General features: G+C 35.0%; 4 protein-coding genes across 5 annotated transcripts; 3 read left to right on the forward strand and 1 right to left on the reverse strand.

Annotated features, from left to right (window-relative positions):
• The first annotated feature begins 671 nt into the window (after nucleotides 1–671).
• On the forward strand, nucleotides 672–16748 carry LOC141671278 (protein WHAT'S THIS FACTOR 1 homolog, chloroplastic). Of its 2 annotated transcripts, XR_012555028.1 has the most exons (3): nucleotides 672–2765; nucleotides 7995–8048; nucleotides 16615–16693. XR_012555028.1 is itself a non-coding variant. In XM_074477467.1 (2 exons), the coding sequence occupies exon 1, from the start codon at nucleotides 745–747 to the stop codon at nucleotides 2728–2730; it is 1986 nt and encodes a 661-aa protein (XP_074333568.1). In that variant the 5' UTR covers nucleotides 672–744; the 3' UTR covers nucleotides 2731–2765; nucleotides 16615–16748. The 2 variants fall into 2 exon arrangements, 1 of the variants encoding a protein (XP_074333568.1); XM_074477467.1 differs by lacking the exon at nucleotides 7995–8048 and having other exon boundaries at nucleotides 16615–16748.
• Nucleotides 16169–19012, forward strand: LOC141674911 (GDSL esterase/lipase At1g29670-like). The gene is made up of 5 exons (XM_074481610.1): nucleotides 16169–16269; nucleotides 16743–17067; nucleotides 17734–17967; nucleotides 18451–18703; nucleotides 18783–19012. The coding sequence occupies exons 1-5, from the start codon at nucleotides 16169–16171 to the stop codon at nucleotides 19010–19012; spliced, it is 1143 nt and encodes a 380-aa protein (XP_074337711.1).
• Nucleotides 19013–20896: 1884 nt separating this feature from the next.
• LOC141671280 (GDSL esterase/lipase At1g29670-like) lies at nucleotides 20897–24104 on the forward strand. Its single transcript, XM_074477469.1, has 4 exons — nucleotides 20897–21342; nucleotides 21674–21907; nucleotides 23022–23274; nucleotides 23363–24104. The coding sequence occupies exons 1-4, from the start codon at nucleotides 20932–20934 to the stop codon at nucleotides 23590–23592; spliced, it is 1128 nt and encodes a 375-aa protein (XP_074333570.1). The 5' UTR covers nucleotides 20897–20931; the 3' UTR covers nucleotides 23593–24104.
• A 118-nt stretch (nucleotides 24105–24222) lies between these two features.
• On the reverse strand, nucleotides 24223–25742 carry LOC141671279 (chalcone synthase 9-like). Its single transcript, XM_074477468.1, has 2 exons — nucleotides 25531–25742; nucleotides 24223–25354 (listed from the first exon to the last, which is right to left on the reverse strand). The coding sequence occupies exons 1-2, from the start codon at nucleotides 25706–25708 to the stop codon at nucleotides 24363–24365; spliced, it is 1170 nt and encodes a 389-aa protein (XP_074333569.1). The 5' UTR covers nucleotides 25709–25742; the 3' UTR covers nucleotides 24223–24362.
• Nucleotides 25743–27968: the final 2226 nt, after the last annotated feature.

The following is a 27968-nucleotide window of genomic DNA, read 5'->3' on the forward strand; positions in this document are numbered from 1 at the left end:
CTCACTATATGTTTAGTTAATAGCAATTTAATTTTATGCTATAAAAAAATGCATGAATGAATGGAATCAGATTAGAATAATTATTTAATCAAAGTCATTACTACTGTTCAACAAATTTAAAGATATACACAAAATTATCATATACAATACCATATATGAATAAAAGTCAATGATGCAAAGAAACATATAGAATAGGAAGTAATAGAATGAGCGCGGTGACTAACAATATATATATTACCTCCATTTTGTATTAAAGTGATGGTTATTTTGTATTTGTACAACAAAATGATAATCGGAACTTTTTGGTGTCGAAGCCTGATAAAAGAATAGGAGATGTGTCAATTATATTTTAATTTGGACACAATTTGGGATCAATACATTTTTTTAATAATTTAATTTATAACCCACGTTAATTAATTCATGATATTATTTAACTTGATTTTTTATTATTATTATATATTTGCAACAAAAAAATTAACTAATATCATATTATAACTATTCCTGACAATATTATTTGAGGGACATTTTTCTAAACTCGACACCTTAATTTGTATCGAAAAATAAAATCATATTGCGAGCACGCGATGCGGGCGGGCAAAGATGCCTGGTAAATTATCATGACCATTGGATTATATTGAGATAATTACATATAAAAAAACACAATCCCCCAACCCAATAGCCCAGCTCTCGTTCACCCGTCTTTCACCCTAAACCCCCAATTCATTCAAACCCTAAAACCCCCGAATGAAAATCCCACTAACCCATCTCTCCAAACCCTCAAATCTCTCCCACCAAACCCGTTCAATCTTCGATTCAACCTCTTCCATCAAATGGGTTCGTGACAGAGCCTTAGATCATGCTGTAGAAAAAGAAAGAAACCTTAAACCCTTAATAAACCTCAAGAACTTCATTCTTCAAGAACCCTCTAAAACCTCTCCAATCTCTCTCATTCATCAACACAAACATGCCCTTCAACTCCCTTTTCGCCCCATTGAGTTTATTCGCAAGTACCCTTCTGTTTTCGACGAGTATGTCAACGGGATAAACCCGCAATTTAGGCTTACTGAAGAAGTGGTTGCGTTGAGTGAGGAAGAGGGGAATGTGTTTAGGAATGGATTGTATAAGAAAGATGAGGCTGAGAGGCTTTTGAGGTTGTTGATGGTGGGGAAGATTTGTAAAATTCCGTTGCGTATTGTTGATTGTTTGAAATGGGATTTGGGTTTGCCTAATGATTATGTTGATAGTGTTGTTCCCGAGTTTCCGGATTATTTTTGTGTTAGGGAAGTTAGTGGGGTAGTGTTTCTTGAATTGGTTTGTTGGAGTGATGATTTGGCTGTTTCGGTGATGGAGAAAAAGGCGAGGAGTGGACGGGAGGGGTATAGTAAGGGAATGCCGGTTGCGTTTGATTTGAAGTATTCGAGAGGGTTTGAGGTTGATAAGAAGTTTAAGAAGTGGGTTGAGGATTGGCAGAAGATGCCGTATTTTTCTCCGTATGAGAGTAGGATGAGTTTTGAGGGTAAAGGGGAGGAATTGGATAAGTGGGCGGTCGGGGTTTTGCATGAGGTGCTTAGTTTGTTTGTTCCGAAGAAGACTGAGAAGGATAATATTCTTTTGCTTGGGGATTATTTGGGGGTTAGGTCGAGGTTTAAGAAGGCTTTGCTTCAACATCCGGGGATTTTTTATATTTCGAGTAAGCTTCGTACTCATACGGTTGTTTTGAGGGATGCTTATAAGAGGGATTTGTTGATTGGGAAGAATAATCCGGTGATGGATTTGAGGTCTAAGTATATTCACCTTATGACTACGGTGAAGGAGGAGAAAAAAACAAAGAGTTCTCAGGTTGGTAATACTCGAAGGAAGAAGAATAGTGAAGTTTCGAAAGAAGGGGAGGAAGGGGAGTCGAAGGATGACGAAAATGAGGAAGAAGATGAAAATTCGAATCGTGCGTCAGAATCTGAGTTTGAGGATGAGTCTGATGACGATGACTATGAGGATGAGTCTGAGTCTGATGATGATGTTGATGAACATGAGAGTACAATGAGCAGAGGAAGAGCACCGGGAAAATCTAATTTCGAAGAAAAGATTAAACCTTTGAGGACTGAGCAGAAACAATTTGATCGAAGACACCCTAGTAAAACTGTAGACAGGCAGTCAGCTACACGTTTCAGAGGAAAGGAAAACCCGGGAAGATTTGAGAGAGATGAATCAAATAGAAGGCACCACAATAAAACTCTTGATGGCCAATCGCCATCGTATGCAAGAGGAAGAGGGAGCCCCATGAGAAATGAGAGAAACGAATCAACTAGAACATACCCTGGCAAAACTCTGGACAGACAGTCACAGGCATTTTCCGGAAGAAGAGAAGGAAATTTCAGAAATGAGAGAGATGAATCAAGAAGAAGCTACCCCGATAAAGCTCAGGACAAACAGTCTTCAACATTTTATGGAAGAAGAGAAAGCCCTCGGAGAAATGAGCGAAATAATGATGCTAAAAGACATCTGAGTGGAACTCAGGACAGACAATCACATCAACGTTTTAGAGGTGAAGAAGCCTCTATGACAGATAAGCCAAACCAAATTGATAGACGATACCCTAATAAAGCTCGTGACGAGCAGTCACCTAGGTACTCCAGAGGTGAAGAACTGCCTGAACACCAAAATGTTCGTAGGAGACCACATGGAAGGTCTGATGTCTCTAGAACCAGAATGAGTAAACAGGAGACCTACTAATTAAAGACAAGTTTATGTTGAACCATCTTAGAAAGGTTTGCTCCTACTCAGATTAAGAATTTCGCATCTTATCATCTTTTATTTGGTATGTCTAATACTGTTATGGTTATGGTGGCTCTGTTTTAACTTTTGCCTTTGTGCAAACAATCACTTGCTGTATACCAAATTTATGATTCTGGATTATTGTTTCGTCTAGATTGTCTTATAGTGATGAACAAATTTGCTCATGCCTTGCAGAATTCAGATATAAGATGATTCTGTATTTAGCACAATTACTTCTGATATTACTAGATTGCCTTCCTGCTTGAAACTAATGTTTCTGTAGTTCTGATTTAGCAACGAAATATGTTTATATACTGCTGTTATACATCTGAGTAGTCGATTATTTTCTAAAAGTTGGCAATGTGCTTACGTACTGATTATGACTTGGATATGCCATTTTTTCTTAAAGATTTATGATTGTAAATTTGGAAGTATGAAAAGGTCGACCGATTCATATTTTGTTTTAACTGTATTTGTCATTCCAGTGTTGATCTACATATCAATTTCAAACCTTAGTATGAATCTTAGAAAACCAAAAAACCAAAGGCCACCACACCAGAATCCATTCCTTAGAACTCTAAAGATATCTATTTCATGTTATAATTCCATTTACATGCCTAATCACCCGTATAAACAAAACTTAAACCCTCAAGCTCCATTATTTCCCTAGGACGTCATGCACTATATGAGGCAACTTGCCAGAACACCTTTAGAAATAAAAGAACACAGCAAGAAAATTTACAACATTAGCAAGGAGCTATAAAAAAACATTTGTTTTGTCTACAAATGTTCAGCTAAAGTACGATGATTTAATTGATTAGTACAATATTTTTTCTAAAACACATGTACAAATTATGTGTGATGATAGATGTTGAATGTGAGACTAAATTAAAGAAAGTAAATCGGATGCTTTCCCTGAGTACTTGACTTCTGCATCTCTACTCTTGAGAAATAACACCATCTCTAGTTAGAATCTTCCAAGTTTTCCTCAGCATAAACTAACACAGATTCACGTCAACATTTTAGAGGTGAAGAAACCTCTCTGACAATTAACACAAAATCGCGATGAGCAGTCACCTACATACTACTTTTCTCTACACTGCAAGTGTTCAATTTTTAACTTAGTGGATGAAGCCGTAAATTTGTAGAAGGACAACGTGAAGTTGCAACTAATTAATAGAGTGGACTCGAGATTGTTAATTTATCATACAATAATTCCCTAGTATGTCATAATTTTCTCTACAATGCATATGTTCAAATAAATTATTTGCACATATTTGTAATACAGTATATTCTTCTAGAATATGGAATGGCCCCCGTGTCTGCAATAACTTCTGGCCTATGGTATTTACCAAAATGGAATGGACCTCGTTGATTAAATTAATTTCTAAGTGAAATTTAATTGCAAATTCAAAAATTCTGCGAGTTGGGATTTCGTGGGTATTGAAATAATCAGGAGCCAACGTGGGTTGGGGGACAGCCAGCCAACCCACTGCAATGAAACATTGCGGGGAAAGCAATGTTTCAATGCGGGTCTTGCCTTCCGCAATGAAATATTGCGGGATGTTTCCATGCACAGGAAACATTGCGCATTCCGCAATGTTTCATTGTTGGGCCGCAATGTTTCATTTTTGGTTAGACTCCCAGTTTTTAATGTCCAAACTGCCCCTCTCTTTACCTTATTCTAATATTTAACTTATTTATATAAGTATAAAAATAATATTAATGTTCAACAATAATTAATTTTTTAAAATATGTTAACATTAAATATAAGTAGTAGTAATATATTAAAATATTATCAATTTTAATAATAAAATTAATCAATTTATTTTTTTCGGTACTTTTTCTTTAAATTATCATATGAATAATTTTAGTTAAAAAAATAATATTATTAATTTTATACTTTTTAGTGAATTGAGTTATTTTAGTTTAAAAAATTTATCAACAGTCAAACTTATTTTTTGTGCAAAACTTATTTTTGTGCCAATATTAATAAGAATTTTAAAATTCACAAAATTAAATTTGGCACAAAAAAAAATTTGCTGAAAACATTTCATTTGACTGTTGAAATTGCCGCAATGAAACATTGCGGCAGTTGAATTGACTGGTCAATAGAGCAGAAACTTGACCGACACGCCGCAATGTTTCATTGCGGCAGAAGCTTGTGAATTTTAAAATTCAGATTTTCACCTATAAATAGTCCTGTCTCATCTCATTTTTTTTCAACATTCTTTTCTCTATTTTCATTCTACATTTTTTCTTCATCATTATCTTCTCTAATATCCGAAAAATGGTTTTCTACTACGATTTTGACAATAATAAGGTAATTATAGATGGTGTGGCTTACGACGGGCCCGAAGGAGAGGAAGACATGGAAATAGCTCTCCGCCGTATTCAAATAGCGCTTGAGCGCAAGAAAAAAAAAGAAAATGAAGCTAAAGCGAAGGCAGAAAAGTCGAAGAAAAAAAAGACGACGATAAGGGTGATAAAGGCGGTTCTTCCAACACCGTTAAAGTTTGATCATTCTCGTCGACATAAAATGTTATTATGTATTTGTTTTGAAAAAATATTTGAATGTACTCCATTTATATTTGAATGAAATAAATTATTTAATGTTTTATTTTTCTTGTACTTGTCCAATATATTTTATCAATTTTAAATTTTAATAAACAAATATAATACTAAAATTTGAAAATGTGAAAATCTAAAAAAATGAAAATTTATTGAATTTTCGTTATCTATAAAAAAATATAAAATAATTTAGCCCCCAAAATGTTAAACATTTCTTGGTAACAAAATATATATAAATACCGTATTTTATTTAAGAAATAATTTTTCTTAATTATTATAATCATTATATTTTAACATCCATATAGTTGGATCGTCAAAATTTGTACTTTAGAACTTACACGTCAAGAAATATCATTTGACATAACTATTATGCAAAATTTTCACAAAACTATGTAAAATAGTTGCATATTATAATTAAGTTACTCTTATAAACATTTATATTTTCAAAATAACATTTAACATATTAAATGAAATATAATAAGTCTAGAAACTATTTTTTATAATTTTTTTTGATTAATTTTCTAATTTTAAAGAAAATAACAAAAATAAACAACCCAACCGCAATGTTTCATTGCGGTGGACACTTCCCCCCGCAATGAAACATTGCTGGGGTACGTTGTAAAGTTTTATTAAAACTGCAAATATTTACAGTTGTTGGCTTGGGGGTTTGTACAGTGCCGCAATGTTTCATTGCGGCAATCGCAATGAAACATTGCGGCTGTGCATTTAATGCACACACCTACCTTAAAATGTCTGTATTTTTGAAACATTGCTGTTTTTACTGCTTCTTAACATTCTGCTCAAATTTATTCTTCTGAAAAAAAAGGTTAGTATTCAATATCCATGGCTTCTTATTTATTTGATTATTCAAGTTCATCTAGTGATCATAACGATTTTAATTATGTTACCCCCCACACAAAAAAGAGGGTTTATCGTAAAATCTTTAATGATGATGAAGTAATAGATGTTGATAGTATTGAAGATAAAGTTAATGATCCGGGGAAGCGAAAAACGCATAGTGATGATGATGTTGGTTTCGGTTGGAAGAATCACGATGTTCACGGTGATTCCGATGATAGTAATGATTCTTTTAATGGCGATGATGATGATAAAATTAATGATGAAAATTTTATTGGAAATATGAATGATGTAGTTCCTTGTGTTGGTATGATGTTTGTATACCCGATGAACAAGAAGATCAGTGGAGTGGTTGTGATTGAAATTGTCTCAAATCGCTTCAATGTCGCTGATGGTCGTGTTTGAGTGTCTGTTTTTGAGTTTCTGCGTGTATATGCGAGTATCTGTGCCTGAGTTTCTGTGTCTGTGTGTAAGGTAAAACGACTACCGCAATGAAACATTGCGGGGACGCAATGAAACATTGCGGAGGTATAATATTTGTGTTTATTTGACATTATTAATGTTTAACATTATTAATATTTTCAAATATTCAAATATTTTCATTTATTATTAAAAATATTGAATAATTAAAATATTTAAATATCAAAAATATTTTCCTTTATTATTTTAATATATATTATTAAATATTTAAATATATTAATTTCATTTTAATGTTTCAATACTTTTAAAATATTGAATATTAAATATTAAATATAATATTTAATATTATTATAAAATATTTTATAATATTTTTTAAATATTATATTTTTAATCAGAAATATTAAGAATAATATCTTATTAAATTAATATTTATGTAGTTAAAAAAGCATTGATAAATGAATTAACATAGGAAAAGGGTAAAAAGGGGAATGGAGTATGTGGGCCCCTCCCGCAATGTTTCATTGCGCCCTCGCAATGAAACATAGCGGCAATAGCGGATCCTAGCCATTCGTATTTTACTTCAATGGTCATGATTTGTTGGTTGGGTAGGGTCCCTATCCAACTATGGCTGTGGACAGGGACCCTTGCAATTTATATATGCTAAATAATCAGTATAAATTGGTGTGTGTTTTTAAATACGAGTGGGCTGCTATTTAGCTGCTTTAGTAGTTCTTCATCTAATGCTAGTCGGCTAGTCCTCTGCCATACCTTTTTTTGTATTTGGTAAAGCATTTAGGCCAATTACTGATTTATTTTAATTTTTATTTGACCCATATTGGCTCAAGGTAATTAGCTCAGTGTATGTGATTTAAATTTAAACTAATGTCAAGTTTTAATTCTATATTGGTGTTCTTCTTATGTTCTGAGCCTCCTCTCGGTGGCTGTGGTTTTTGTGTGATAAAATGATATTAATGTTGTAGTTATCGACTTACTGCCCTGCACTCTTCTATAGGGAGAAATGAACAGGAATTCGCCTTTAGTTATTTCAATATGAAGGCTTACCTTCTATCTTAATCCTTTTGTTTATAATAAAAAATTAGACTTGATCTCTGAGAAGCTGAGCTCATGGCTGACCTTCTGAAATATTTGATTTATTTTCTTTTACAATGGTCCATGTTTGAGAAATAACCAATAATATCTTTTTTACATTGTTGCTGGTGCTGAAAATTTATCTTGTTATTGCTTACTTGCTTACTCCAATTGTGAAATCAGTTTCTCCTCTTTGGAAACTCTATTAAAAGTAATGTTCTAAGAAATTGGATTTGGGTGAAAGTTGTGAACTTCATTATTTTTAGTGTTTATTTTTCCATCAGGTAATTAAAATTCTGTCAGCTTTTGAGGACTAGTCCAGTTTTTGTACTGGTAATGTATGTCTACTTTTCCCTTCGCTTTTATTCCGATATTCTAATTTTTTTAGGACATTGTTTTATACATGTTGGATATGATCTGTAACTTCTCGGGAGAGTTTCTAGATTCTGCAAACTGCCCTACATGTGGTTGGTTGTAGATTGACGAGAGGTGGATAAGGAGATTCACGATGTCAATTTCTTAAATGGTTGATGTTTATCAATGTGGTAGTCTGATAGAGTGATCATTGACTGGGGTCACACGAGGAAGAATGAGAAAAGTAGTTATGTGATTCAGGATGTCAATTTCTAAAATAATTGATGTTTATCGACATGATAGTCTATTGTAGTGACTGGGTGTTGGAAATACTGATTATTATAGCAACGTAGAGGCAGTTATATATCATATTAAACAAGCCAAGGCCAAGCAAGTTGAAACAAAACGTGAAGGTAAAATACATGCATGTCAGTGACTGTAAAACTAGAGGAAGGAAAGAAGTTGTACCAGTAGCCATAGCTTGAGGCAAAAACATGTACAACAAGAAAATTACAAGAACAGCTGAGTCGTCAGGCCTTATACGAAGACCTGACTGCTCTTGAAGAGATATTTGCCCCCACCTGCTGCACTGGGAATGCTTGCAACACCTCCTCCAGGATAAAACAGCTCAGAGCTTTGAATTACAGCACCTTCGAAGCTCAACCACGACTAGCTCCTCACTCGCCGGAAAACCAACTGCTGACTGACTTGTGTTTGGGAGAGAGAGCAGAGAGGAAGAGGAGGAGAAGAGAATGTAGGGTGTGGTGTGTGAAACTCAGCAGCTTAGTCCTTTATTTATACTAGAGGCTAAGTGTAACTGACCACCCCAAATTTAATATATGAATTTAAACTGCACATTTAAAATAAATCGTAACAGCTGATTTATTATAATGTAACAGCTGATATATATTAATCCACACATTAAACCATCCGTTTTATATATATATACTTTAATTTCTGAATATATATCATCAGTTACAAGTCTAGGTTCATTGTATCTGACTTAGCCCAATTATACAATCCGACCCAGTCCAATTGAGCCCAACAGACACAACCCAGCCCAACTGATAAATAAATTCTAATTAAAATATTATATTAAATCGATACGAAATAAAATTCCCCGCCCAGGTCGCCTCGCGTACGCGAGACGCCGAGACATTCGCCCAAATCGCCCTTCGACCCGACCCGTCCCGTGACGTGACGTGACGTGACGTGACGTGACGAGCCGAGGCGTGGCGGCGGCGGCGGCGCGCGCGTGGGCTCGTGAGAACACCACGCACCATAACACACCTTAGTAGTTATGCACTACCCATGTGTGTTATACTATATAAAGCCAACACCCCTTTTATTTCTTTCTATGTGGGACAAACACATTCTCAAAACAAGCTTTTCCAAGCTACTAACTTCAACTTCATCTCTCTTATGGATTTCATTAAGAAAATTCTTAAACCCATACATGAAAGTTTAAGTCCCGATATCTAGAACCAACTTCCAATCATTAGATTATGGAATTAACAACAAGAACATAATAAAATTATGAACTTAATAACTCCATTTTCTAACAATCCCCCACAAATCCATACAGAAATGCGTTTCAGGTTTCTCATCATGACTTGTTTTTCAGAGTCGGTACCCTTCCGGGTTTGAACCCTCCTAAGTTCTCTACTTCAATGGCTACCGGATTCAGATGGAATATTGCACCTTGAATCTTAATCCGTTGGGTGTTACCACTTTCCATAGACAACAACAAATCAACGGCTATGGAGCCAATCTACGGCTTTGAGACATTAATGGTCATGTCTCGATCCTGTTCGTCGAATGCTTCAAGGAATAACCCTTTCCTCTAATTGCGACCACACAATTACATTCGCTTAGCTGGGCATCTCCAGAGATATACTGCTAATATCTCGTCTAACGACTTGATCCCATTCAGAGTTGTAACACTCTTACTTTCTTAGCAGTCACAGTACCTTCTAGGTTTACAGGGGATAGACTCAGATACATGAGTATCATCTATGTAGCAAAGGTACTACCAATTCACCCTTACAGCTTGTTATTACCACATTGAATACACTTCGAGGGATCTCCTCTCATGTGTATTGGGTTCCCACTGTTGATGAATTATGATGGGTTGACAGTCCCATCCCCAACCTTGACTTAAGGACTACTGCAGGTTCCAGTCCTTTAGTCAAAGGATCAGCTATATTATTCTGAGTTCCTATGAACTCTATAGCTATAATCCTGTCAGACACTAACCCCCTTATAGACTTAAGTCTAACTTGGATGTGTCTCTTTGTTTTAGCATTATGCTTTTTACTGCTAATCTTGTCAATAGTTGTTCGACTATCACAATGAATAGCAATCGCAGGAAGCGGTCTGCTTACTACAGGTAACGTGGACATAAGCCCATGTAGCCATTCAGCCTCCGTCCCAGTGGCATCAAGTGCATACAGCTCAGCCTCAAATGTCGACCGAGTCACAATAGTCTGTCTAGTCGACTTCCAGGATACTGCTCCACCCGCAAGGGTAAACACATATCCAGTCACTCCATTGGAACCAGACTTCTTAGCTATCCAACTTGCATCACTGTACCCTTCAAGTACACCAGGAAACCTCCTGTAGTGTAAACTAAGGTACATTGTGCCTTTCAGATATCTAAGTACTCTATCAAGAGCATCCCAATGAGTTCTGTTTGGACAGCTTGTATATCTAGCCAATTTAGACACAGAATATGAAATATCTGGTCTAGTACAGTTAGCAAGATATTGCAAGCTCCCAATAATCTGAGAATACCTTAACTGAGACACAGGCACTCCTGAAGTATTCTTGACAAGGGAAACTTTCGAATCATAAGGTGTACTAGCGATTCTACACTGTGAATAACCATATTTCTCAAGTATAGATTTCTCTATATAATGAGATTGAGTCAAGGTTATTCCTTCAGTGGACTGAATCAATTTGATTCCAAGAATCACACTTGCCTCACCCATATCCTTCATTTCAAAATGCCTTTTCAAGAATTCTTTAGTCTCGTTAATAATCTCAATATTGGTTCCAAACAATAAAATATCATCCACATATAGGCACAAGATAACACACTCATTACCTTTAACTTTAGTGTAGACACACTTATCACTTTCATTAATCTTATAACTGAAAGGCAATATAGTTTCATCAAACTTTTTATGCCAATCTCTGGGAGCTTGTTTCAAGCCATAGATGGACTTGATCAACTTACATACTTTCCTTTCATTGCCTGATGCAACAAATCCATCAGGCTGATCCATATATATCTCTTCCTCAAGTTCACCATGAAGAAAAGCCGTCTTTACATCCATCTGATGGATGATAAGACCATGGACTGAAGCCAATGCTATAAGCATTCGGATTGTTACCATTCTTGCAACCGGAGAGTATGTATCAAAATAATCAATTCCTTCCTTTTGCTTAAAACCCTTAGCTACCAGTCTAGCTTTGTACTTATCTATTGAGCCGTCAGGGTTCAACTTCCTTTTAAAGACCCATTTGCACCCAATAGTAGAACACCCAGGAGGGAGATCAACCAACTCCCATGTTCCATTGGAAACAATAGAGTCAATTTCACTCTTGACAGCGCCCTTCCAGTGCCTTGACTCAGAAGAATCCATAGCTTGCCGGAAAGTTAAAGGTTCGTCCTCGATATTGTAAGTGATGAAATCACCTCCAAAATCCTTGACTACCTTTGCACGCTTACTTCTCCTTGGTTCCTCTAGTTCCTTAGGACTAGAGCTACTACTAGGTTCCGCCCCCACATTTGTTATCTTTTCCACATGATCAGGAATAGAACTTGATGTGTGAGTAGGATCTTCCTCAGAAGTCGTTTCAGGTATTCCAGTCTTCATAGGGTAGACATCCTCAAAGAACGTCGCATCTCGAAATTCAACTATCGTGTTTGCCACTATACCATCTATGTCAGATTTTAACACTAAAAATCTCATAGCTGTAGTGGTTTCAAGATAGCCCAGAAAGATACAGTCAACAGTTTTTGGACCTAGTTTCTTTCTCTTGTGTTCAGGAACAAGCACCTTAGCAAGGCACCCCCACACACGAAGATACTTAAGACTAGTCATCCTGCCTTTCCATAACTCCAAGGGTGTTTTATCCATGTGTTTCAGAGGGACTCTATTCAAAATATGGCAAGCCGTATTTAGAGCCTCTCCCCACATGTATTTAGGCAACCCAGAGTTAATAAGCATACTATTAATCATATCTTTAAATGTTCTGTTCTTTCGCTCAGCAACCCCATTAGACTCAGGTGTGTATGGTGGAGTAACTTCATGAACTATACCATTGTTTGCACAAAATTCATTAAAAGCATTACTCGTATACTCACCACCTCTATCAGATCTCAATTTTTTAAGTAGCTTACTAGTTTGTTTTTCTACTTCAGTTTTATATATAATGAATTTACTAAGTGCTTCATCCTTATGTCTAAGTAAATAAACATAACAGTATCTACTACTATCATCTATAAAAGCAATGAAGTATCTAAACTGGTCCTTGGTCAACACACCACCAAATTCACAAATATCAATGTGTACTAAATCTAACAAGTCTGAATCCCTAACAACGTTATGAAAAGGTTTCCTTATCTGTTTAGCAGACACACATACTTGACATTTAGAATTCTTTTCTATGGTATGTTTTGGAATCAACTCTAAGTTCATCATATTCTTAAGAGCACCAAAGTTTAAGTGACCTAGTCTAGCGTGCCATAAACTTGAGGATTCAACACAATTCACAGAAGGAAGAATAACATTATTTAATGTACCCAAAACGGGTTCAGCATTAATTACAAATAAACCATTTGACAAGTAACCCTTGCCAAAAAATGTACCAGTGTGAATAAGAACTACTTTATTACATTTGAAGGAAATTTCAAAGCCATTGGAAACTAAACAGCTTCCACTTATTATATTTCTACGCATGTCGGGAACATAATGCACTCTAGTTAGGGATAGAATACGTCCAGAAGGGAACTTCAGGTCTACGTTTCCTATTCCATGTACTTGAGCAGCACTAGCATTCCCCATCGTCACTGTCAAGCTATGACTCTGTTGATAAGATACAAATAGACTAATATCAGCACAAATATGCACATTAGCTCCAGTATCTATCAACCATTCATTTGACAGATAGGTAGAAAATAATACAGGGTTGTAGGAAACATACCGGTCTGCGTTGGTTTCAGAAGCCGTGGCCTCACCAACAACCATGTTCACTACGGGCCCACTTGTAGTTGCAAGCACAGCATTCGCTTGTGCTACCACCTCAGCCTTCTTCGCCTTCTTTGTAGGGCAGTCCTTACTCCAGTGCCCAACCTGCCCACAAGACCAACACGGTTTGTTTGCCTTGGGTTTCTTGGCCTTGTCCTTGTCACTCTTAGGTTTATTAGCGCTAACTTTCTTAGCCACACCCTTCCTTTTCTGTCCTACAGTTGCTACATTTACCTTCGAGCTCCCGGCCTCAGTTGGCATCACATGTCCTTGTTTGGACTTGTGTTGTTCTTGAACCGAGATGTCCAGCATAAGGTTGGTCCAGGTGATCTCTCCTTTCTGTCTTTTCAGGGATAGAGAGAACTCCTCCCAAGACTTCGGAAGCTTTTCAATCACACTCATAACCTTGAACTTTTCAGGGAGGTCCATTCCGGACTCCTTCAAAGCATGCACTATCATCTCGAATTCATGCACTTGCTCAGTCATGGACTTGTTGTCCACCAGCTTGAATTCAAGGAACTTAGCCACAGAATACTTCTCAAGACCCTGAGAGTCAGTATTATGTGTCTGGTCCAGCTTCTCCCATAAGAGTTTTGCAGAGTAGGCATCAGAAGAATACACATCAAACAATGTGTTAGTGAGAGCAGCCAGAATGGCCGCCCTGGCCACACCATCCTTCTCAGCCCACTTCGCAAAACCCTTAACAGTTTCAGCCTTCTCTTGATCCACCACTGGTTTCTCATACTCCACAACAGGCCATAGACCCTTTACAGTTAACCACAATTTCATTCTTTTCTGCCAGCGAGAAAAGCCTACACCACCATTGAACTTCTCTGGCAAGCCAGTTAATTCAACGGCTTGTGGAAAACTGTAAGTGGTCCAATCAATGGCCACAACAGATGCACCAGAACCACTACCACCACCAACAACGGGAACCTCAGTTTCGCTCGACATTATGCTAAATATTATATAACAATATATCTCTTCAAGAATGTTGGAAATACTGATTATTATAGCAACGTAGAGGCAGTTATATATCATATTAAACAAGCCAAGGCCAAGCAAGTTGAAACAAAACGTGAAGGTAAAATACATGCATGTCAGTGACTGTAAAACTAGAGGAAGGAAAGAAGTTGTACCAGTAGCCATAGCTTGAGGCAAAAACATGTACAACAAGAAAATTACAAGAACAGCTGAGTCGTCAGGCCTTATACGAAGACCTGACTGCTCTTGAAGAGATATTTGCCCCCACCTGCTGCACTGGGAATGCTTGCAACACCTCCTCCAGGATAAAACAGCTCAGAGCTTTGAATTACAGCACCTTCGAAGCTCAACCACGACTAGCTCCTCACTCGCCGGAAAACCAACTGCTGACTGACTTGTGTTTGGGAGAGAGAGCAGAGAGGAAGAGGAGGAGAAGAGAATGTAGGGTGTGGTGTGTGAAACTCAGCAGCTTAGTCCTTTATTTATACTAGAGGCTAAGTGTAACTGACCACCCCAAATTTAATATATGAATTTAAACTGCACATTTAAAATAAATCGTAACAGCTGATATATATTAATCCACACATTAAACCATCCGTTTTATATATATATACTTTAATTTCTGAATATATATCATCAGTTACAAGTCTAGGTTCATTGTATCTGACTTAGCCCAATTATACAATCCGACCCAGTCCAATTGAGCCCAACAGACACAACCCAGCCCAACTGATAAATAAATTCTAATTAAAATATTATATTAAATTGATACGAAATAAAATTCCCCGCCCAGGTCGCCTCGCGTACGCGAGACGCCGAGACATTCGCCCTTCGACCCGACCCGACCCGTCCCGTGACGTGACGTGCCGAGGCGTGGCGGGGCGGGGCGGCGGCGGCGGCGCGCGTGGGCTCGTGAGAACACCACGCACCATAACACACCTTAGTAGTTATGCACTACCCATGTGTGTTATACTATATAAAGCCAACACCCCTTTTATTTCTTTCTATGTGGGACAAACACATTCTCAAAACAAGCTTTTCCAAGCTACTAACTTCAACTTCATCTCTCTTATGGATTTCATTAAGAAAATTCTTAAACCCATACATGAAAGTTTAAGTCCCGATATCTAGAACCAACTTCCAATCATTAGATTATGGAATTAACAACAAGAACATAATAAAATTATGAACTTAATAACTCCATTTTCTAACACTGGGATCATAGGTGGAAGAATTAGAAAAGTAGTTATGTGATTCATTCCTCAACGGAAGTTTTATGTGGTATCTTAAAACTTGTGTCGTTTTTTTCTGGCTATGATGTCTTCTGCAAAGTTTTTAAATCGGATATGTCGTTTTTTATAGCCTCACAAGCGACTTTAGAATGATAGTTTTAAGTTGTGAGACTATCCCATACAAACTTGGTGTTGCCTTACAAGTGACTTTAGAATGATAGTTTAAAGTTAGGCTGTGAGAAACAACAAGATGATCTATGCTTCCAGGAGTTGCGGTAATGAAACCGGAAAAGGTTAGGCTGTTAGAAACAAGAAGATGATCTATGCTGTGAGGAGTTGCAGTAACGGAACCAGAAAGTATTGAAATGATATGCAAAATTAGGATTCTTGTTCCTTTAATTTCTCTATGTTAGGAGTTGCACGGGTTTTAAAACTAGTTAATTTTAATGCGCTACCAAGAATCCCTGGCTTGAACTAGAATTTCGAAAGATTTGGGATTGGAAAATTTTATAAAAATATTTTTAATAATTTTTACCGTCAGCCTGAAGTTGTAAAGAAAAACAATTTTTTTGGCCAAGTTCCAGTTTTTTTTGTTTTTCATAAAATCAACTAAAATCTCATATAAATTTAAATATGGCTTTTAATTTTGATTGTGCTACTGTTCAGAACTTAACATATTTTACATACCCCTGCCAACAAGAAAATGCCAATAATGCTGCTGTTTGTGGAAAAAAGTAAGTTTACTAGTTGGTGTTTTAAGAAAAACATTTTATTTTTGAAGAAAAATAATATTCGTTGTTAAATATACTTACTTAATCCCTGCATTATAATTATTCTAAACTTACTTTTTAGAGTAATAATAATAGAATCTACCTATAAAATATAGTTGTAAATATACTTGTTTAAATTGTGCATTGTTCTTAAATATACTCTTTAAAGTAATAATAGAATCTAAAACTAGTATAGTTAAGTGTTTAAAAACATACTATACTAGGCATTTTGGTATTACAACGTTGTTTTAAAATCCTATAAATAGAAAAGCTAGCACTTGCTAACTCTGTGTTACCCTTTCAATGCAGTGTTGAAAAACACCAAACTACAAGCTACCTAGCTCGAATGCAATGGCTGCAATGAGTCTTCTTCCTTGGAAGCTTTCGATATCTTCATTTTTATGCATCTTCCTTCATACTTATTCAATTTTCTCCAGTGCAGAAAATATTGGAGATGGAACTAAAAGTACTGTTAAAGGCATGTTTGTGTTTGGGGACTCCTTTCTTGACAATGGTAACAATAACTTCATCAAAACCATAGCTAAAGCTGATTATTTGCCTTATGGCATGGATTCTCCACTCGGACCGTCAGGCAGGTTTAGTAATGGCAAATCTTTTCTTGATGTTCTCGGAGAATTGCTTAACATTCCAGGATCCATTCCAGCTTTCCTTGATCCATCTACAAAGGGAAATCATACAGCTATTGGTGTTACTTATGCTTCCGGTGGCTCTGGAATCCTGAGTGACACTGGCTCCACATCGGTATGGTTTTGTTATCTTTTTACATATACATTTTGCTGGCATCAAGTGTGTTACAGTTATTAAGGTACCTGCACATTGTTTGAAGAACAATTTACATTGGATAAGATAATTATGTGATCAAAGTTGTTCCAATATCTTATGAAGTACTTCGTAAAGTTTATTATAAACAAATTATAAGGTGTTTAAGAACTTAATATCTGCGACATACTTATGTGTTGACCTTCAATGTTCAGTACAACAGCATGCAGTAGGACTAAGATGAATCTTTTGGGAATCACTGCAGTGACTTCGATGTTTTTGGTATATTATCAGTAAGAAATAGATTCGGAAAATGTTGTGCATAAAATAGGAAGTACGAAACAATATGTACTAAGAAAACTAATTATACTAGCTACACTAGATCATCAAAATTTAAGAGAACTACTAAACAGCTGTCTCCGTGCTCTAGAAAGAAAATCATAAGGATTTTATAGAGTAGAATGAGCCGATTTAAAAACGTATTAAAAAAGGCCAAGCACAAAGTATCTATATTTATTTATTTTGCCTTATTATGTCACTTTTCTAGCTGTGTGTTAATTTGCCTTTTTCCAGTTGTTTCTCTCTTTTCTCTAAAAAAACTGTTTTCAACTGATATGGAAGTTTACTAGTAGTGTACATGTTTTGTAGGGAGGAGTACCGAGTTTGGACGAGCAAATTAAGAACTTCGAGGAAGTAACATTGCCAGAGTTGCAAGTTCAGTGGGAGAAAAGTAGCCGAGATCCATTATCCAACTATTTGTTTGTGATTGGAGGCGGAGCAAATGACTACATGTTGAACTATTATATGAATAAATCGAAGTCTGATGTCGGTGTCCAAGAATTCACTGCCAATCTCACAATTAATCTCTCTTCTCAGATCAAGGTAAATTGTTTACTTCGCATAATTTATTTAGTATAGTTAGCTAGTCAGGTAAGGTGATTATCGAACTTTATACTTTGTCAGGGATAGAAGCACTTTCGCACCTCTCAAGGCACTCTCTGATATATAGAATATAGTCGGATCTCCTCTTTGCATTTTTTTGGTTGCTAAATGATCGGTTTACATGCTGCTTTTGCTTGTGAATGCATCATTTTATGTGAAATTTACTTTGGTGTACATTGTCAAAGTCCTTATTTCTTGAATTTGGGGCAGTTAGGGCAAGTTTTATCACCTTCTGATATACAATACGAGGCAGAACAAGTTGCTTAGAACTGGTTATGGTAAAGAATTTTGACTGCAGAACAACTTGGCCAAATGACCTCTAATAAGGAAGTTGACATTAGTATTTTTACGATGTTGTAAATTTCTTTTTCCAATTTTTAGATCGTCTATATATTTTTACAACATTTTGAAACAAAATTGCAGAAATTGTACAAATTGGGGGCACAGAAGTTTGTACTGATGTCTTCGTATCCTCTGGGCTGCAGCCCTCTAAGCATGGCTGCACAACAGAAGATGAACAGGTGCCATAAACCCCATAATGACGCTGCTGTGTTATACAATGCCAACTTAAGGGCCTTGGTAAATCACATTAGACGACAAAAGCATGGTCCTAACGTTCTTATGGTCAATGCATACAGGATTCTGCGAGATATAATCAGAAACCCTGCTTTGAATGGTAAAAACAAGTAACCGGTGTTATACCTTTTTACACGTGATGTCTTACTAAAAGCAATTCTGATGCTTGATATGCTTAGGTTTTGTGAACACGAGACAACCTTGTTGCCAACTTATGTCAACTGGCACAGAAGGCGGAATTTTATGCAAGAAAGGAGGATCTACATGTCAAGACAGGAACAAGCAAGTGTATTTTGATGGTTTTCATGTGACAGAAGCTGTGAATGTTATATTAGCTACAAAGGCTTTCAGTTCGAATCTCACTACTGAAGCTTATCCTTTCAGTATCAGCAAACTTGCTCAAATCTAGGGTTCATTTTCTCTGTTTTGTTTTAGTAATGTATGTTACAGATTCAGAACTTGATGTCACACTAGTGATCTTAAATTGTTGTGTTAATAATGTCATGCCACGTGGCATGCAATGTGACAACTATGTATCTTGTTGGATTGAATTAATAAGAAACTTCTCCTGAAGCTTGAGCAATTCTTTCGATAACTTGCTTTAGATCCGAAGGTTTGCCTATTCATCGATGTTTCTTATTCGAGGGCCCCATTTCTCTGGGCATCACGTACTTAAGTGATTATTTTAAGCGTTAATGGTACAAATTCAAAAAAAAAATTGATAATTTTTACTAGATTCTTAGATTTGTTTTCTATAATACCTGTTTTATTTTTCTTATAATACCTGCTGAAAATTAGTATTTCAACCATTTAATATCCAATTTATGATTATATAACTATTAATAAAACTAAATATGATTCAAATTATGAAAGATTTATTAACATGATAGGTGCACTTAAACTTTTTTAGTGGGGAACATTTTATAAAATAAACATATTTATACTTTAGAATTTTAATACTCCCTCGATAGTTTACGAGACTTTAATAAAGTATAGTTTTATAATTTTTTTTTTAAATTTTTTTTTTTGAATAAAAGTTCAAACATGAAAAAAAATTCAGAATTTTTTTAAAAAAAATAATATTATGGAGGTATACTTTAAACGAGTATTGAAAAGCGTGCCGAAAAATAACGTAAACAATCAGTGTGCCGTTGGTCCGAATCTATTGTGGCATCAATAATAATAAGAAGTGTATATACATTATAAGAATATTTGAAGCTAGTTAATCTTAATGCAGTACCAAGAATCAATGGTTTGAACTAGAATTTGTAACAAAGAAAATGCAAATAGTGCTGCTGTTCGTGGAAAAAAATAAATTTACTAGTTGGTGTTTTATGAAAAACCTTTTATCCTTAAGAAAATAATACTTACTAGTTGATGTTTAATGAAAAACATTTCATTTGTGAAGAAAAAAAATCTTTTGGTTGATATACTTGTTTGAGTCGTGCATTATTTTTCAACCTATTTTTTGAAAGTAATAGTAAAAACCTACGACCTGTCATAATAATTTTTCCATATTTTAGGACGAAAGTATATTTGTTATTGAAGGATGAAAATGTCATTGCAGAACATCCTCTATTTGGTTGTTGGTTAATTGTTTGATAAGTTAGATAACAGCTGTTGGATCATAATTAAGATATAAGAAATGTTAGATATAATAATAAATTATTATTTATTATATTAATATCTAAACTTCTCCAATAGGGTTCATGATTCATTTTTATATTCCTTTTCTTCAATATCTTATATTATATTATTTATTTTCAGTCATAACATATTATATTCAGACATGTATTATTATGAATAATTGCATTCTTCAATTTTTTTCAACTATTGAAAAAATATATTACAATATAAATAATTCTAAAATAAAATATATTATTAAAAATTTGCACCGATTATAAGCTAATAAAAATAGTGGCAGAGATACCGAATTGAGTATCAAAATTTGTTCCCAAATGACTTGCCATTTATATGAATGTAGGAGTCCATTAAATTAGTTGCGGTTAAATCTCGATAATGAATACGTTTGCGAAAAGAAAATTTTACTCATTGAACGATACTATTCATTTATTAAGATTAAAAATATATAGTCTCTCTTATGTTGGAACCGGAAAAATTATTCGTTTGACGAGATTATTCATTTATCGAGTTTTACTATGCATTGTAGTCAATCAGTTCATGACACCTGGTATTTGAGAACCATTTTGGATACCCCTCTAACATTATTCATCTTATAAATAGGAAAACTAGCACTTGCTACTCTTCATTAGCCTCAGAATGCAGTATCCAGAAACACCATAATACAACCTACCTAGCTTAAAACCAATGGCTCCAATGAATCTTCTTGGTCCAAAGCTTTCGATATCTCCATATTTTTGCATCCTCATTTATACCTATTCAATTTTCTCCAGTGCAGAAAATGCAGGACATGGAAACAACAGTACTATTAAAGGAATGTTTGTGTTCGGAGACTCCCTTCTTGACAATGGCAACAATAACTTCATCAAAACAATAGCTAAGGCTGATTACTTGCCTTATGGCATGGATTCTCCACTCGGGCCAACCGGAAGGTTTAGTAATGGAAAAACTTTTGTCGATGTTCTCGCAGAATTGCTTAACATTTCAGCATCCATTCCAGCTTTCCTTGATCCATCTACCAAGGGAAATCATGCAGCTGTTGGTGTTACTTTTGCTTCTGGTAGCTCTGGAATCCTGAGTGAGACTAGCTCTGTAGCGGTATAGCTCTGCTATCTTTTTATTTATACATTTTGCTGGCATCAACCCCTTGCTCCTCAGTTTTAAAAAGAAAGGAAAGCAAGTGGAGGTTGAGTAAATTAGTTTCACTTCCCTTCGTAATCGTGCTCCCGAGTTTTTAAAAGAAACAAAAGTAAGTGTTAATGAATGCAAATTTGACAATCTTTCATTCCAAGACTTTCACTCCAAAAATGAGATGAAAGTACTTTACCTCCTAATCACTTACTTCCTTCCCATCAAAAAACTCGGGAGTTATTCATGAAATTGTTTTCAGACATTTTGGTAATTTACTAGTAGTGTAAATGGTTTGTAGGGAGGTGTTCCGAGTTTGCATGAGCAGATTAAGAACTTCGAGGAAGTAACATTGCCTGAGTTGCAAACTCGAGGGGAGGACAGTAGCAGAGAGTCATTATCCAAGTACTTGTTTGTGATTGGAAGCGGAACAAATGACTACGTGTTGAATTATTTTATGAAAAAATCACAATCTAATGTCAGTGTTCGAGAATTCACTGCTAATCTCACAACTAATCTCTCTTCTCAGATCAAGGTAAATTTTTTCAAGGTTATTCTCTTTGGTGTCAGTATACAATTGGTTTTTCTCGCTGGTATCATCACTTTATTTGCTTTTATCCGTGGTAGTCTTGTATATTTGGTTTTTCACGTATACGACCTTTATGTTGAGTAAAATGTAGAGTAAATTATAGATGGGTGGTCGTATTTTATACCGATTTTTAAAATAGTGGTCAAAATTTCAAATTCTCAAAACAGTGGCCAACTTTTCTTTACGCATTTCAAAAAAATGGTTGTCTTCAACTCCCGTTAAGTCTTCACCGTTAAATAATATATTTAAAACGTAAATTACATAATAGTGACTATTCTTCACACTTATTTTCAAAATAGTGGTTCAACTTTTATAAATTGTTGAAATTTTTTTCCGCCTTTACAAAGAATGGTTTCGTCAAATTGCTGTATGAACTCATACCTTTATTGTCACTAAAAATAATATATGATATCGCCAAACAAATAGATACAAACACAACTCAAATAATCATCGATTTTTTCACTTCTTCTAGTTCAATCAAGTGCCCGACTTCCATATTTTTTCAACCTCCCCATACAAGAACGCGAATAAAAAATTTATAGTTAAAATATAGAGAAGAGTATTCACCCATTGAAAAAACTTATAACTAAAGTGATAATTATTTTTAAATCGACACGCATTATTAGGATCAATATAGGAGAACTCTTTAAAACTCTTCTCACACCGACAATATATCATTATTTTGAAAATTTAAAAGTGTAGCCAATATTTTAAAAATAAGTGTAAAGTACGACCACCATTATATAATTTATGCTTTAAATATATTAGTTAACGACGAAGACCTAACGGGAGTTGACGACAACCATTTCTTCGAAATAATGAAAGAAAAGTTGGCCACTGTTTTGAGAATTTGAAATTTTGGCCACTATTTTGAAAATCAGTGTAAAGTACGGCCAAAACTCTATAATTTACTCTAAAATGTAACATAATTGATTTTGGACCGGAAAACAAGTTGTACATTTGAATTTTTTGCGGAAAAATGCATGAAATAGACCTTTGAATCATGTTCAATTTTTGGATGGTCTATACATTTTTACAAGAATTTGAAACAATATTGCAGAAATTGTACAGTTTGGGGGCACAGAAGTTTGTACTGTTGTCTTTGTTTCCTCTTGGCTGCAGCCCCCTAAGCATTGCTGCACAGTCGAACAGGAACGTCTGCAATAAATCCCATAATAAAGCTGCTGTGTTATTCAATGCCAACTTAAGGGCCATGGTAAATCGCATTAGACGACAAAAGACTGGTCCTAACGTTCTTAGGGTCAATGCATACAGGATTCTGCGAGATGTAATCAGAAACCCTGGTCTGAATGGTAAAAACAAGTAGCCTGTGTTAATTGTACGTTTTTACGCCTGATGTGTGCTTGTTCAATCTTACATTTTGATGCTTTATATGCTTAGGTTTTGCGAACACGAGGCAACCTTGTTGCCAAGTTATGTCAACTGGTGCAGGAGGCGGAATTTTATGCAAGAAAGGAGGATCTACATGTCAAGACAGGAACACGCAAGTGTATTTTGATGGTTTTCATGTGACAGAAGCTGTGAATGTTGTGTTGGCTACAAAGGCTTTCAGTTCAAATCTCACTACTGAAGCTTATCCTTTCAGTATCAGCAAACTTGCTCAAATCTAGGGTTCAGTTTCTCTTTTGTCATAACAGGGAACTATAGTTTCAGAAACTGTTGTAGTAATAATGTCACAGTGGCATGTAATGTGACAACTATTATTGGATTCAACAAATAAGAAAGTAATTTGTCAACAAACCAGTTGCTCTAAAACCTTAAGGTGTTAGAGGAAGGTCCCAATAGGATCATATAGTTAACACTCTCCCTCACTCGAAAGCCCATTTATGGGTTGAAAAGTGGAACACCGGCGCCCATCTTTGGGGTATTAATTGTCTTTAGTGTCCACAATAAATTGTGAGAATGTAGGGGGTGGCCGGGAATCGAAGTTTAGTTCTCCCGCTAGTCTAACCTCTGATATGATCCTAGTGGAGTCTTTCTCTAACACCTTAAGGTTTTAGAGTAACCGGTTCCTTGACATGGTATCAGAGCTTTGACAGAGGACTCAGGTTCGATCCTGGAAGAGTAACTGGTTCCTTGACAGTGATTTCATAATCCGAACTGAATTCTTTTGTTGCCGCTATAAAGTAAATATGATCAATATATTATTTAATCAAGGAAGTTTCTTGAATTATTCCAACACACAATAATAGCTTATAATATCACCGATATCGTTACATAGTAAGTTTCTTGAATTATTCCAACACACAATAATAGCTTATGATATCACCGATATCGTTACATAGTAAGTTTCTTGAATTATTCCAACACACAATAATAGCTTATGATATCACCGATATCGTTACATAGTAAACACACAATTCAATCACAGATTAAGGTCTTAAGTTGGCACACTGCGAAGAACAACAGTCTCGATAGTAAGACCAGGCCCGAAACCAAATAGAACACCCCAATCAAGTCCTTCTCCGGTAGTTCTCTTCCCATCCTTAGCTGAAGCCTTCCGCATTTGATCCATGATGAACAAAACAGAAGCACTTGACATGTTCCCATAGTCCCAAAGAATCTGTCTTGCAGACTTTAGTTTATCAGGATTCAAGCATAACTCATTCTCAATCTCATCTATTATCCGTCGGCCACCAGGATGTGGAATCCAAAAGATTGAGTTCCAATCAGTTATACCCAAGGGCTTGAAAGCCTCAAGTAAAATATGCCTGATATTCTTTGAAATTAGAGTAGGTACATTTTTGCGAAGGTGAAAAGTAAGCCCCACCTCGCAAAGATGACCGCAGATAGCATCCTCGCTATCAGGAACAATGGTTTGGGCTGCAGAAACAATCTCAAAAAATGGTGTCTCGACTCCAACTACAGGGTCCGAGCCCACTATAACTGCAGCAGCCCCGTCGCCAAAAATGGCCTGGCCTACGAGATTATCGTGATGAGTATCGTCTGGCCCTCGAAATGTATGGACAGTGAGCTCGGAGCAAACAATAAGCACACGAGCATCTTTGTTATTCTCAGCCAAGTCTTTTGCTAGACGAAGAACCATGCCACCTGCAAAGCAACCTTGTTGGTACATCATGAAACGCTTGATCGACGGACTGAGCCCCATAAGCTTGGTGAGACGATAGTCTGCACCAGGCAAATCGATACCGCAAGTGGTGCAGAAGATAAGGTGGGTGATTTTGGACTTTGGTTGCCCCCATTCTTTTATGGCCAATGCAGCTGCTTCTTGACCTAGTTTTGGCACTTCCTCAATCATAATCTTTTGCCTAGTATCAAGGGAGGGTTCCATGTACGCACAAATGTTAGGATTTTCTTTCATTAATTCTTCACTCAGGTGCATGTAACGGGTATTAACCATCGACTTGTTACCTGAGAAAAAGTCGAGTTAAAAGCCATCACGTAAACGTTGTGAGCCATACCGCTACATGCATCAAGAGGTGTCGAAGTGTAAAGGAAGCAAGTGAAATAACGCTACACTAAGAAATATAGGATAAAGTTATTCGTATTTAAGTTGATAATACAAGTACAGTCGAGTACAGACTTACATATGCGCTTAAATTTTTCTTTGAGCTCGGTTTTATCTTCGCTTTTAGTGATACGAAAATAAAAATCAGGATACGTGCTTTGATCAAAGCAGTTAGGTGGCGTTACGGTTCCAATTGCCAACACTGTGGCTGGACCTTCAGCCCGTTGTGCCTTTCGGAACTCATTCAACGACATCATTTTTGGCTGAAATTATTTATAAGGATATGTTGTTTGTTAGGCTTAGGGACTCGAACTGTATGTACCTTGTGTATTTATAAGCGCTCATCATGGCAGGCTGCACGAAGATTCGGCTCAAAACAGGACGGCTAGCGGCTGCGGTTTTTTACAATAAAAAAATGTGTCAAAATATTGTGTTTTTATGCCTGATAAATTCGAGACACTTTTAATATACTCTATCATCAATTAATATGGTGAATGTTATATATTTAACTTGTGTTAGAATTGCTTATATGATTAATTTTTAATAAAAGTTTTCATATACTTTGGGCATGTTTGTGTCCTCACTTTTACTTGTGACTTATAAGCCCGTAACAGTTTATTAACCAGTGTTTATCGACCCAACTTATAAGTTGAATTTATAACTTATAAGCTGATAAGTGAAATGTTGGTAACGACATACTTTTTTTCAACGTTTTTTGAATTTTTTCCTTTTTTATTAACTTTAATTTTAAATTATATGTTTTAAATGTTAATTTAATTTAAAATTTATGAATTGAGATAATTATATTTAAAAATTAATTATTTTAGTTCATTTAAGTTAAAGAAAATTCTGACTTATAAGTAAAATTATCCAACACTTATATAATTTTTAAGTACTCATTTACTTATTTACTTTTAAGTTACTTTTTCATTTTAAATCATAAGTTAATTATTTTAATATTTTCCAGACGGACACTTTATGTTTGTTTTTTTCACTTCTATAAAATTCCAAAATTTTTATCTACTAGAAAGAACTTTGGCAAGTTGTCAATTCTCTGATAAACCACCACTTAAGATATATTAATGGATAACTAAATTTTAGATTTTATAAAAAGGTTGACATTTGAAAAGTGAAAATTTCTGGTACATGTTGGAATAATGTTACTGTTACGATTATTTATGGGTTATTAAAATTAGAAAAATGAAAATGAAAATTTTATTTAGCAAAAAAATGAAATTTTTAATTCTATAAACAAAGAATTAAAATATCAATAATTATCATGATTACATATTTCGAAGATTGAAATCAAACGGTTGATGTACCGATTTGTGAATGAAAACCTATTTTTTAAAAAATAAATGATACTCAATCAAATATTTTTGAAAAATTTATTAGCTATTTATGAACGATTTTTGAAAATTAGCCGATTTCTATAATCATCATAATTACGATAAAGTATATACATTGTTACTCTCTCCGTCGCACAATACCCTCAAGGGGTATTCACGTATTATTTTGGTACGATTCTCGCTTTTTTTGAACCAAACCAATGTGAGTGGTTTTTTAAAATAATAAACCAAACTAGACCAGTTAAATGCCAACACCAACCAAACCGGACCATAAACAACGAATTGATTCGGTTTTGAATCACGGTTTAAACTCAATCATTTTATTTCGTATTTATTAAACTTACAACGAAGCCGTTATTTAAGAAAATGTAACATAAAATTTATTATATGTTAGTATTATATATTACATTTAAATATTATTATTTAATTTACATAAGACATTCACATATCTTAATTTAATTTAAATAAATACACACACATATTAGTAAAACTACGACATATTAATAATTAACTCAAATTTTTATTCATAAAGTAATTATAATGCTTTTAATATAGTGCACACACTCATATACACAAAACCATAATTTATAATTATATACTAGTACTTTTATATATTATTATATAACAGTTGAGTTGGATTTAAACGGTTTTAAAATATTAAAAAACATAACCAAGCCATTTATGTGTAAACATTCGGGTTAAACGAATCATTAAAAACGGTTTTAACAGTTTCCTCTTTTTTTGATTCGGATTATGATGATCCGGTCCAGATTAACAGTTTGACGAATTTTTTCAACACCCCTTATATCGTCTCTATTCAATTTTTATGCTTATTTAAGAAATCATTAATTTTATGATACATTTTAACTTATACACATCATAAATGTATAAATGTAGACTCCGATTTAACCTTCATTAACTATTATACAATTTTCAATTAGGATAATTTTGAAAATGTTCATAAATTTGCATTAAAACTTTAAAGTGTACATTTATTATTGAAAAAAATAAAAAGTTATCAGTGATCGTAGTTTCGTTAAAATAACGGTTGATTTGATCTATTTTAATATGTATTTATTCAATTTTAATATTCAAGCGATGAGTTTTTTAATTAATAAAGAAGAAGAATTAACTAATTGAACCGTGGTTTGTAAATTACATGCTCGTT

The sequence above is a fragment of the Apium graveolens genome, chromosome 7 (assembly GCF_009905375.1).
Source record: "Apium graveolens cultivar Ventura chromosome 7, ASM990537v1, whole genome shotgun sequence".
NCBI classification, from domain to species: Eukaryota; Viridiplantae; Streptophyta; class Magnoliopsida; order Apiales; family Apiaceae; genus Apium; species Apium graveolens.

Coding starts and splice junctions, on each gene's coding strand:
- LOC141674911 (XM_074481610.1), top strand. CDS start 16,169: ATGGCTTTTAATTTTGATTGTGCTACTGTTCAGAACTTAACATATTTT. Junction 16,270..16,742: donor GCTGCTGTTTGTGGAAAAAA/GTAAGTTTACTA, acceptor AATTTTCTCCAG/TGCAGAAAATATTGGAGATG. Junction 17,968..18,450: donor ATCTCTCTTCTCAGATCAAG/GTAAATTGTTTA, acceptor ACAAAATTGCAG/AAATTGTACAAATTGGGGGC.
- LOC141671280 (XM_074477469.1), top strand. CDS start 20,932: ATGGCTCCAATGAATCTTCTTGGTCCAAAGCTTTCGATATCTCCATAT. Junction 21,343..21,673: donor GTGAGACTAGCTCTGTAGCG/GTATAGCTCTGC, acceptor AATGGTTTGTAG/GGAGGTGTTCCGAGTTTGCA. Junction 21,908..23,021: donor ATCTCTCTTCTCAGATCAAG/GTAAATTTTTTC, acceptor ACAATATTGCAG/AAATTGTACAGTTTGGGGGC.
- LOC141671278 (XM_074477467.1), top strand. CDS start 745: ATGAAAATCCCACTAACCCATCTCTCCAAACCCTCAAATCTCTCCCAC.
- LOC141671279 (XM_074477468.1), bottom strand. CDS start 25,708: ATGATGTCGTTGAATGAGTTCCGAAAGGCACAACGGGCTGAAGGTCCA. Junction 25,355..25,530: donor AGAAAAATTTAAGCGCATAT/GTAAGTCTGTAC, acceptor ACTTTTTCTCAG/GTAACAAGTCGATGGTTAAT.